A 12,158-nucleotide genomic window follows, 5' to 3' on the forward strand; every position below is an offset into this window, starting at 1 on the left:
TCTGGCTGATGATGTAGTGATGGTGTCTTGGTATTTGGGGTTTCATGAGAGGAATATTATGACGTCAAGTAACGTGATGGGACCAAATGGTCTGCTCTTTCATGTTTTGTGGGATATGTCCTCTCCTGATAACTCTTGTTAGAAATGGCAGTATGTCGCCAGTATATTGCTGCTTCTTGTCTAATTTTCAGCAGATTGTGGATGAATTTAGTCCCTAAATCGGTCTCTTCCCAGAACCAGTGACACCGGATGACATGACTTATAGACTGGGAACGTCACTGAATGTCAGAAACTGCAGCGAAACTTCACAAACATCTAAATCAACTTCTGAACCTGAGATATTTTGGGCAGCGGAGGAAACTTGGAGCTTGTGATTTAGAGGGTTAGTCCAAAGATATGATCAGGTCATTGAATTTGAATGTGCATCTAAACAGTAATTAGTTCATTTGTAAATATATCCATTTTTCACTTGAGTTCAGATGATTCCCACGATGGCCCTGCCATGAATATCCATATTTAGTTATAGTGCAGTTTAAAGGCTGACATTACGACATGGGTGTGTCACTGTGTTTCTCATTATTAAAAAATCCCTCATACCTCCTCCAGCTTCTACTAGAGTGCTGTTGCACAATACTCCACTTCTTCTTTCCTCCCCATTTGCAAAACATGTTTATTGTAGTAATTTGCAAGTGCAATAATATCGGCTTCCTCTAACACTTCCCCGGTCTTGACTTTGCTCCTGACGTACCAGGGAAAAATGGATGGAGAGACGTCTTATCTAAAAGCCTCACTATCTGCTGAAGCCCCTATTCATTCTTGACGGCTTGATGTTTTTTTCTACCCTCTCTCCGCCATTGGAGAGAATGCTGGAAATTTAATCTTGGGTTACCATTTATCAGTGAGCAGCATGCAGGGTATAATTTGGCAGTGAGGGTGGTTTGGCAGGTGATTTGCCAGCGCTTTAAATAGAGCCAGTGTTGGGACGAAACTTATAAATATATATGCACCAATATTTGGCTCATCAAAATAACATATTACGTTTAATGAATAAATTAGAGAAAAGTCAAAAAAATTGGAGATGAATGCACTCTATGATGCCCCTTTGACCCGCCTGTGGTTCAGGAAGTAGAGCGGGTTTTCCACTTACCAGACTGTCGGCGATTAGATCCCCGTCTCCCCTATTCTGCATGGGGTGTCCTTGGGCAAGATACTGAGCCCCAAGTTGCCCCTGATGACTGTGCCACTATTGTATGAGTGATGTACAATAGAGAAAGTGCTGCCCATAGACGCACTGTATGGATGTGTGTGTTAATGGGGGGAAGGGCAAAACCGTACTGTAAAGTGCTTTGAATGGTCATCCAGACTGGAAAAGATCTTTATAAATACAGACTATTTACCTATTTACCATTTATCTGTGTCTGGTTCCGTAAGTACTCTCGCTCTTGTCCCTGTGTTGACATAAATCAAATATCATTCAGTTGTTCCTGTGCCACTATATTCCCAAATTTATGATGAGCACACCTCAGATGAGGCATCAGCATTTGAACGTGTGTCTCTTCACTGTTTCCAGGTGCTTCACTTCCTCTCATTCTGTGATTACCGTCCGTGTGATTGTCCCCCTGACTAGTTCCACCACTGTCTAACTTACAGGGACACGTTTACATGTTACAGAGCATAGTCTGATTATGACTCACATCAACATCACATCTGCTACGTTGCGTGTCCGACGGCACACACTCCAACCCAGAGGATTAATCATCAAGCAGTTAGTAACTGTGCAAAAATGCTGGGAAAACTCCAACGTTATAAAGCCATGAAGACATACAGTATATGTGGCTCAGGGGATATAGCGGGTCATCCACTACCGAGAGCGTCGGTGGTTCGATACCAGTTTCCTGAAGTGTCCTTGGGGAAGACACTGAAACCCAAATTGCCTCAGACAGCTGTGTAGGAGTGATGTGTGATGGAGAAAGTGCTTCACATAAGCTGCTTTCAGACATGCACTGGACTCCGCAGTTCCTCCATAATTTCTCCAGAGGACGTGCATGTGTGAACGCAAATGTCAGAGTGAGACGCTCAATAGTTTCTACGGACTTTATCCGCCTGGCCTCCTATAATGTCCAGCAGAAGTCGATGTGTGAACACAGCAGGGGATCCCTGCAGAAAGAGGACAAATATCTCCCGGTGAAAAATTGGTGAAATACAAGTAGACACAGATGAAGATGTCAAGAGAGTTTGTGGTGAATACAGCTGATGACAGTGTCAGGGTGCTGTTAACAAGAATGTGATAAAGGCAGCAGAGTTAAAGGGACATAGCAGCCCATTTTACCAGATATGGTTGGTCTTAAAATGTCGTACATCTTGAAAAACAGAAAACGCACTTACCTGTAAAAACAGCCCTCAAGTGACCTGTTTGACTCTGTTCTTAAAGCTAATGAGCCCTCCCCCCCCCCTCTCCCCATGATTTAGATATAATTACATAATGATATAAATTATAAATATGCATCCATACTTTGTATTCCTTGTTGTCCTGGGTTTTAATTTTCCAATCATCCTGCCATCCCTAAAACAAAAGAAGAGGGGGGGGCTAAAGACCATCATTTACCGAACACTTGGTACAACAAACGAGAGAAGCTGACTATATAGTCATGGGCGACAGAAGGTGAACACCGCTGGGCTGGCCCTGTAAAAACTTGCGAACACTGTAACCGGCTACATGGCTGAACTTCTTACAGCCAGTGAAGACGCGGCAGCGGCCGTCACGCGCCTGCTGTTCGCATTCTCCGCTGGCAGTGCACACCTTCGTTCTTGTTGTTGTACCCTTAATTTGGCGAACATGGAGTCCCTGCTGTGCGACATTCCAGCTCACCAGGGAAGGGCGGTCGCGCAGCTGCTGCGCCTCAGTCCCAAGATCCAGACAAATGCCATGGTGAATCGGCGACCAGCGGGAAATGTCGTCCATGTGAACAGCCGCTGGTTGGGAACGGCGCGCGTCAGCCTCATGGGGACGGCGAAGACCATGTTGGAGAAGATACCCCATCGGACGGACGAACATAAAGTTTTAGGTGCACAGACATAACTAACGGAATCACTTTAATACGTCACTTCCTGTCTCTGCCTGCTGCACCCGGCTGCTCCACCTCTCGACTGGATAACGCGGAGGATTTGATGCTGCTGTGAACGTGTCTGTGCAGAAAAACCTCCAGCTGCATTGTGCATGTGTGAAAGGTGAACTCTGGGTAAACTCTGTAGCCAATTCTCCTGATTTGACCTGATTCATGTCTGAAAACAGCTATCGATGCACTGTATTAATCTGTGTGTGAATGGGTGAAGGGCAAAATTCTACTGTAAAGCACTTTGAGTGGTCATCAAGACTAGAAAAGCCCTATATCAATACAAACTATTTACCATATGTCTACATAATGTGACTAAGGTTAGAATACTCCATGTCTAAATTTGATTATTGCTTATAATTCTGAGTAGATAAAATGAGATAATCCTTTATTAGTCCCATAATGGGGACATTTGCAGTATTATAGCAGCAAGAGTCAAAATAGGAATCAGCAAGTAATAAGTAACATGCAATACTAAAGTGTAAGAAAATGTAGAAAAATATGAATGTAATTAAACTTATATATACAGTGTAAAGACAGGAAAAAATATGTGCAGCGTGAGAGTATGTACAGTAAATGGATTGCACCAGAACCGTTGATATTACACAGACAGATGAATATAGCACAGTGATTATTGCACAGTTAAGAGTTAAAGTGTCAAAGTGCAGTCCATAATGGCGGTGCATGTAGTTTTTTTTTTCTTGTTTCACACTTTTACTTGATTTTCCGTTAAACGCACCATACATGTGTCTGCAGCATATAATGGAGATGAAAGTAGAAACAAAAATGCATACGAGCATGGGTCGGCTGCATCAGTCAATGTGCATGTAGTTTTTACCAAGAGCAGAGCTGGTTTTACAGTCTCACTGCTGCAGGAAGGAACGACCTGCGAAGCCCTCTCCTTCAGACACTTGTCACTGAAGGAGTGGCCCGGTGCTGTGATGGTGTCCTGCAGGGGGTGGGACTGGTTGTCCATCAGAGAAGACAGCTTCTCCATCATCCTCCTCTGTCCCAACACCTCCGCTGGGTCAAGCGGGTATCCCAGGACCGAGCTGGCCCTCCCAATCAGTCTGTCCAGTCTCTTCCTGTGGCAGTGTCTTATTCAGACTATTGTCCTATTTGGTGTTTTAATATTAGTGTCCGTGTAAACAAATCTGTTGTATTCCTGGGGATAATCGACAGAATGCTCAACATTTAGGAAAATCCCAAACTATCTGCGACATGCATTACAACTACAAGTATGGGAAAGCGTATAGTTTTTGTAAAAGTTGACTGTAGGTTTTATTCTATTCATGAATAACCAATTTCAAACCAACTTTGAAATTGAACATTGACTGAAACCCTCGTACAGTCTAAAATAAAGGGAGTGAATAAAAGCAATTCTTTGAAGAGTCATTTATTCTGGCAGGTTGAGATAACCAAAACATGCATGTTATTGATGGAAAGGTTTGAATGAATCAAAAAGCTTAACACTAACAAACACAAGAGCTAAATCAATCAAGCTTGTTACTCCTTTTATAAACTATCTGAGTCACAGCTCAGTGTTATTTTCCATTTGAACTGTTATATATACAAAACTTGAAAAATGACATTACATAATCACCTTTTGCTAAATTTAAAATAGCAATTTGAGACATGACTCATTTTCAACACACAGTATAACACACAAAACACAAGCATGAATTTGCAGGTTGAAAGCCACATAGAAAATCTCTGGAAAATGCGCGTGTATGAACAACGCAGAAAGGAATTAAGAGACTGGGCTCGTTTCCTCCTTAACTTTGTCCAACTTTTAATTTCTGTCAAACAAAGGGGACACGGAAATCTTAAATATGATGGTTAAAAGATTTAATCACGCACATCGGCCTGATGAATTGAAATTCTCTCACATTTACCAGTGCACAAGGAGGCGCACGATTAAATCATTATCATAACCATCACCGCCGAGTTACAGTAAAAGTCTGGTTACCTGTTGTTCAAGTGTTTTATTCCCTTGTTATACCCAGGGACATGTGTTATCTACAAAATGCAACCAAAGAGTAAAAATACATTTTATGCTGAGGACGTGTTTTAAGGTTCGGTTTAATTAAAGTAAGAGTTAGACAATTGATAATGCTTAAGGGCAGCACAAGTCTAAGACACAACTGTTTGTGTGTGTGTCTCACTGTCGGTGTGAGTGTATATATATCTATATATCTATATATAGATATATAGATATATATAGACCAATATTAATATCGTAGCTTTGGTCACAAATAATAAAATGTATGTGAAACATTAAGAAGTGCAAAAAATATTTTCAGTTCATTATGAAACTGTAGTGGGTCAGAGACGTCAGCTGAGTAGGTGATCCCTCACATGTCCCAGACCAACTTCGAATGTGAGTGTGAATCAGTTAAGTGATGCATCCTCAGTGTGCTCTGACCTGTGCTTGGAGTTGTCCACTTGTTGTATCACATCACTCAGGACACATGTTAACACCAGGTCTGACAGGGGTCTACGGACTGCTTTCAGTTGTTGTAAAACCCATGCTTTGAAGAACACAAACCAGTGCTGAGGAATAAAGGGCGCCCTACGCCTAAAGATAATTGGGTGTAGTTTTTGTGGACATAGTGTTTCTGCTGCTGTTTTGATGGCCAGAGATGTGCCTCTTTAACCCTGGGAAGCGTTTCACCACAATCTGCCTAAAGTAGTTTTGGAACTTTTTCCCCACAAATGTGTAGAGGATGGGACTGAAGCAAAAGTAGATATAAGCAATGTTGCGGGTGATGTGTAGTGCATAAGCCTTTCTATTTTCTTGCTCACAAGTATCAGCGCTCATCAGCGATACAATGTTGAATGGAGTCCAGCACAGGAAAAACAGCAGGACGATGATGAATATGAGCCTGACAGTCTTGAACTTGCCGATTATCCTGGATGAGAGGACAGTGATTGCGATCCTAAGGTAACAGTAGATAATAACCACGAGAGGGAAGATCAAGAAAAGGATAAGCTGAATGTAAAATTCAGCCTTTTTCAGATGGTTAACCGTAGCATCGGATAAATCATGTTCCCACTCCTCGCAGTAGGTTTGGTTATTCATATTATTTTGTAAAAGGTTTTGGAACATCATCGGCTTGATGCACGCCAGGCTGCTGATCAGCCACACCACAGCGCAGGAGATGACCGCGTAACCTTGGTTCCTCACCCGCTGTGCCTCCAAGGAGTAGACGACAGCGAGGTGTCGGTCGAAGGTCAGAAGAGTAAGAAACAGGACAGAACTGGAGAAGCCCAGATAGTAGACGCTGCACACAATCTTGCACATAGCCTCGCCGAAGATCCAGTGCGAGAGCTGCATGTACACCCCTATGAAGGGAAGGCTGCTCATGAAGATCAGGGACGACAACACCAGGTTCAGCAGCAGGATGTTGGTCACAGTGGTTAGCTTCTCAAACCTGGGAAGAACAACAGTCCAGATGGGTCAAAAGTGTTTGACACTGACATTTCATTTTGAGTTGGTTTTATGTGACATGATCTGGGTTCCCACAGAAAGCTCATATTCAGATTGGCGAGTCTGCTGTCTGTCCCAAGATCGAGGGTTTTGGGGACAGGGCCTTTTCCATCGCTGCCCCAAAACTCTGGAACTCTCTCCCTCCCGTCATATGGTTATCTCCCTCAATAGAAATTTTAAGTCATCTGAAAACAAATTTTGTATTCATTAGCCTTTCGATGTGCCTAGGTTGTTGTGTTGTTAGTATTATTTTTGTTGTTATTATTGTGATTAGTGTTATTCATGATGGTAGTGATAATTGTAATGACAATATTTCGTCTTGTTTTTTTATTTTAAATTGATTTCAAATGTGTGTCGTGAAGCACTTTGGATCAACAAGGTTATGTTGAAAGTGCTATATAAATAAAGTTGAAGAGTATAGACAGGGAAGTTTTGGTTTTAGCTCATTCAAATGAATAATATTCTGTCTGTTCTGTTGCTGTGTGGTTGGAGGTGACTTGTAGCACTCCCTATAAATCAGTCAGTTAGTGGCCATGTGCTCACATTTAATCATGATACGACAGCATAACCTCAACAACCTTTGAGAAGTCCACATCCAAGGAAAGCACATATTATCCAAGTGATAATAGAAGCTACTATTTGCTATGAAACAGTAAGAGCTATATTGGTTTTCTTTATGACTAAGGGTTCCTTTTGATTAAAAAAATATTCTGATGGCTTATGTCTTTGTAGAGACAATCCTGGTAAAAACAGATCTAGTTTGTGTTTCTTTTCATGTAAAGTCCCAAGGTCCAGTACATTGGCATATTGTTATAGGGTCGACTTTGCTTTTATATATGGCATAAATGATCAGTTGTATAATAGATGTAAGGTAATGCAAAATGTTGCGTTACTTGCGCTTGTTTGGCCGCAGGACGATTTAATCACGATAAACACTCAAGCAACACGTTTAAACACAACCTACGGATATTCGCCCCTTCCCCTCCTGTAGTTACAATTTCTGCTTTCTACCTGTTGTGGAAATGGCCGATAAGCTGTAATGTGTGTGTCCATCCAGAGCTGCGTCTCTGGATGGAGCAGTGTCTGGATGACGGCCGTTTCCAGCGCTACCAGAGGCCGACATGGGGCCAGTTTGATGACTTGCTTGCTCGGGTGAGCAAAACCTGTCTCCAGTGAGGTCGTACAAACCAGCATTGAAAGGGGTTTAGAACACTGGGCGGTTTTATAATGTGATGCAAATACTCAAGATGGGACCAAATTGGGAGTTTTTATACCCATCTCAGATAAATTGAGCAAAGCTTGCCAGCTAGTTCAGGCAGCCAACTTGAGCTGTGCTGCTGCAATCACGTGTCATGCCCCACTCTCGACAATCCTCTGAAATACACACCCTCCCAATTTGGCGTTCTATTTAAACCGCAAAGATTTCCCATCACCCACTTTGCTTGCCCCCCGTGCTGCTGTGCCCGTAGTGCTGCTGATTGATTCAGCCCCTCCACCAACCCAGCATGCACCTGTTGGCTCCGATGGGGTTTTTTTTATAGTTTGCTCATCACTCCCATTATATGTTATGTGATGAAGTCGGAGCCTAGACATCAAACACTAACATGTCCTGCTACTGCAATAAACATGAATGTGAATTGACTTATTAGGCAAGAAACTTCCACTAACATGATATGAATCCACCCAGAGCCTGAACATATGAGGGTCTGATTACAACCAGTTGGATACAGACAATTAAATGTTTCTTTTCTTTTCGATGAAACTTTGTGGACACCGAAGGATGATTGAGGTTTTTATGGTTATATTCGGTAAAAGTTATGAAAAGTTATATTCTTTTTCAGTTTTTTACTTACTTACTTACTTTGAAATATTGGAAACATGCTTATTTTATTTTGTACCATGAGTTGAATTAAAATATTATGGACAAACCAAAGAGAAATGGAAAAAATGACCTTCTTCAGGAGGGATATGAAAAGATGGTGTTAAGCATTCCCAGCTTCAATGATGAACGCTGTAAGCATCTACCTCAGTCGAGTCAATGCATCAAGGACTAAAAATTATATTGATTTAATTGATTAAAATGTGCCCACAGATCAGCCGCAGCACTGAATAGTGTTTTGTTCATTTAATTTTCTAATGTTAGAAAAGAATATTTATAATCAAGGTTGTTGAAAGACGAAAATGAGGGAGTGAGATTTCACTTGTATTTGCTGTGCCTGAATGGATCCATAGAAAGTGTGTCTTTACTTACCCTGCCAGCATCTCTTCAGCCATCTATAATACTCTGCTGCTCTAAATATTCCTTTCAGCTCAAAGCCCAGTCAGATTATGCTGAGATCCCCTCTGACGCTGTCATTTGTGTTTTCATGACCAGAGGGAATATTCGGTTTGCTCACAAAGTTAGAAATCGGTAGTGGAGGCCAGGGAAAGAAGAGATGCCGGACAGCAGAAGTAACTTTAAAGTGACGCTGAGAGGAACTTTACCTCTGAATAGTTACTGATAGTTATTGTTGGTTACTGTATTCCTCTCTGTCTGGGCCCCTGTAATGACTTCATCTTATACTTTACTATTTTTCCCGTCCTCTTTGCCTCTCAAATGTGAGAAAGTCCAACTTTAAAGAGACCTTGATTCATCTCCTTGGAGTATTCGGTTCTGTTGAATTGTATTGCATTACACATTATGTGTTTCTGATATTTTGTCCAGTCATTCATACATGTGAGGGTGGTTAAAATATTTAAGTAAAATTGGCTTTGATTCACACTGAAATCCCAAATCACACTCTATTAAGAATTCCTGATATTCCTGATACGTTTCCTCATTGACTATTGGAGATAAACCAATAGTCTTCTAATCTCAGCATTACTCTACAACTTTCTTGGCCGGACTCTGGCTATTTAATCTGGCTGAGGGTGGCTGTGAGTAAGTGGTAGAGCGGCCCTCCTCCAACCAGAAGGTCGGCTGTTTGATCCCCGGTTTTCCCCATCTGACGTAGTGTCCTCTGTCAAGATACTGAATCCCTAAATGGCCCCAGATGTTGAATAAACTAATGGTAAATTGCTTTGGATAAAAGTGTCTGCCAAATGGCATGTAATGTATTGTAATCTGCAACTATCTGACAGTTACTTACTCCTCATAGGAGATTGTACTACAGTTACATGGAGTGAGAACTGGTGTTCAGGGTGAGGAGAGGAAATGAAAATGGCACCTTTCTCCCTGTTCCAAGTCAGTGAACCATCTATTCTTTAATTCCAGAAATCTCTGTCTGTCTGGATGTGGCTCGTAAATCTCGAGAACAGTTCATCTTATCGGGTCCACGGTTGGCATGTGTATTGTTAGTGGTCCAAGGAAGTGCAGTGTCAAATTCTGTGCAATTTGACATTGCAACCCTAACCCTAACTTTGAATAAACAGGTGAACACTTCTTTGTGCGGCAGTGATGGAGCAGCTTCAGGTTCTGTGGACTGAGTCATGCAATCGCTCTTTACTTGCCACAGCTCAGTTGCTGCAGGTCACTTTCACAGTTTCAGAATAAAAGCCGCAACCAGCATCACCACAGACCATGTAAACAGCCCATTCCAGACAAGCGTGTTTAGAACAGGCACGGCACTTACTCGCATAGTGTTGCTTTATGCTGTTTAAAGTTACAATCCTCACGCATCAACCCCAATTTGACAATGTTTATGCTCAGAAAACCTCCAGCAAAGCCATTCAGTATATTCTGTAATCAATGCCGTATATGATAGTTAGTGGGTGAATCCACAATTCTACATTTAAAATATGCACGCGACTCGTGGACAAACATAGTTGCACATAAGGTCATGATGTAAGCGATATCAACCTAATTTTGAAGTTGGCCCTCCTTCTCAAACTGCACTGGAGCTAAGTTACTGATGTTGTAAACATTTCCTCCAGCTGCTGCTTCACATAATTCATGTTTATGATTTCTGTCTGGGCCATTTGTCCCATAAAATTAGATCACAGGTCATAGGGCTACGCGTTAGATGATGGAAAAAGGCCGGTGATTGTCAGATTTCTTCATAAAACAACATGGCTTGTTTAGTTGCAGTGGAAACAGATCCACCAGTTGGTCTTTTGTTGTGTTTCGGACTAAATAGCTGCAAATTAATTAGTTTCCCCTACTTTAATACCACACTTGCAGTCACAACAGTAAACGCAGATGTTGCCAAATCAACTGGGGTCTACGACTTTAATTTACACCTCCTATAAAATCTGAATTATACCCTAATTCTGGGTGTATGTATTCTAAACACTAAATCATACAGTAATTTAAATGGACCCACCGTAAAAACTGTTCAAATGGGATCATGGATACTGCATTAAACTGCTAAACTAAGACATTGTTTACTATGGAATCTTTTTAATTATGCCTGCACTATGTACTCTGTGTTTTCATTCAAGCTGAGCAATGTTTTTCTAGTTAGTAGTCCACTCACCGATAGATGATGACCAGAACCAGCGCAGTACCACAGAGACTGAAGAGAAACATAAAGTAGTACAGGGTGGATAGATGAGCCCCCAGACTGTTCTGATCGTCCCCGTCACATAAGGTGTGATTTTCCACGTCATCGTATCCTGGAGTTTCCATCTCAAATGTTTGCAGGAGAATCTGTCCGAAAAACACATGCAGCCATCAAACCATGCTGTGTTTGAAATGATAAAATGATCAATCCTTAACAATTGTTTTCAGTCACGTCAGAGCGATTCAATTCTGCATATGTGCTCCCGAGGCTCAAGGAAATAGGAGCTCCAATACAATGTGTTAAACTAAAAAGAAGCCCAGGAACATAAAAGCAGATGCTCGTGCTGAGCTGAGATGACTTACCGCCTGGCCAGCGGAGACGCTTCTGCTCATTGTCTGACAAAGAAGGCCCGAGCTGTCTGACTCACAGTAACTTCATGTCACTTCATGATAAGTCAGGCAGCCAGGGTGAGGAAGTTCCACAGAACTGTGTTTGTGAGATGTGTGTGTGTGTGTGTGTGTGTGTCTGTGTCTGTATGTGTGTCTGTGTGTGTGTGTGTGTGTATAAGGGGAGGGATCTGCTGATAGCACAACATTGCCACACACTCTCTGGATCACCCTCCTCCTCGGACTGTTTGGAACAGATTCAGAGGCTGTGGTTACAGAGACAGGCTGAGAACATCTGTGCAGACAATTCGCTGTGATCGTTGTAAATGTCCAGAATTTACTGAAGTCCACAACGTGAAGTCGAAAACTGCTTAGGATGACAAGGGGTGAAGCATGTTAGGTGAAAGGAAAGACCCATGTGCCCCCCAGGAGCGAACATAGCAAAGTGACAAAGATACTGCGAACACAAGTTTCCTAAAAACAATGATATAGCTTCAACTTGGCCTAAAACGGTGTTCAGACCAGAGACTGTAAAAAAATCATGAGTCAGTCTCAGCTGTCAATCATCTCGATTCACTTTGTTGTTTTAGCATCAAATAACTAATTAAAACCACTCATCAGAAACATGAACACTTGAACATACATCAGTGTTTTAAGAACTACATAAAATGACAGAAACCGTCTTTGA

At 41.9% G+C, this 12,158-nt stretch overlaps 1 protein-coding gene across 1 annotated transcript; it reads right to left on the reverse strand.

Annotated features, from left to right (window-relative positions):
• Positions 1-4,496: 4,496 nt before the first annotated feature.
• LOC118098900 (C-C chemokine receptor type 3) lies at positions 4,497-11,612 on the reverse strand. Its single transcript, XM_035143152.2, has 3 exons — positions 11,447-11,612; positions 11,058-11,230; positions 4,497-6,547 (listed from the first exon to the last, which is right to left on the reverse strand). Exons 1-3 carry the CDS (start codon positions 11,474-11,476, stop codon positions 5,692-5,694), a joined length of 1,059 nt encoding a protein of 352 aa, XP_034999043.2. The 5' UTR covers positions 11,477-11,612; the 3' UTR covers positions 4,497-5,691.
• Between the last annotated feature and the right edge of the window lie 546 nt (positions 11,613-12,158).

The sequence above is a fragment of the Hippoglossus stenolepis genome, chromosome 19 (assembly GCF_022539355.2).
Source record: "Hippoglossus stenolepis isolate QCI-W04-F060 chromosome 19, HSTE1.2, whole genome shotgun sequence".
Lineage (NCBI taxonomy): Eukaryota > Metazoa > Chordata > Actinopteri > Pleuronectiformes > Pleuronectidae > Hippoglossus > Hippoglossus stenolepis.

Coding starts and splice junctions, on each gene's coding strand:
- LOC118098900 (XM_035143152.2), bottom strand. CDS start 11,476: ATGAGCAGAAGCGTCTCCGCTGGCCAGGCG. Junction 11,231..11,446: donor GCGTCTCCGCTGGCCAGGCG/GTAAGTCATCTC, acceptor TTTTTCGGACAG/ATTCTCCTGCAAACATTTGA. Junction 6,548..11,057: donor GTTCTGGTCATCATCTATCG/GTGAGTGGACTA, acceptor TGTTCTTCCCAG/GTTTGAGAAGCTAACCACTG.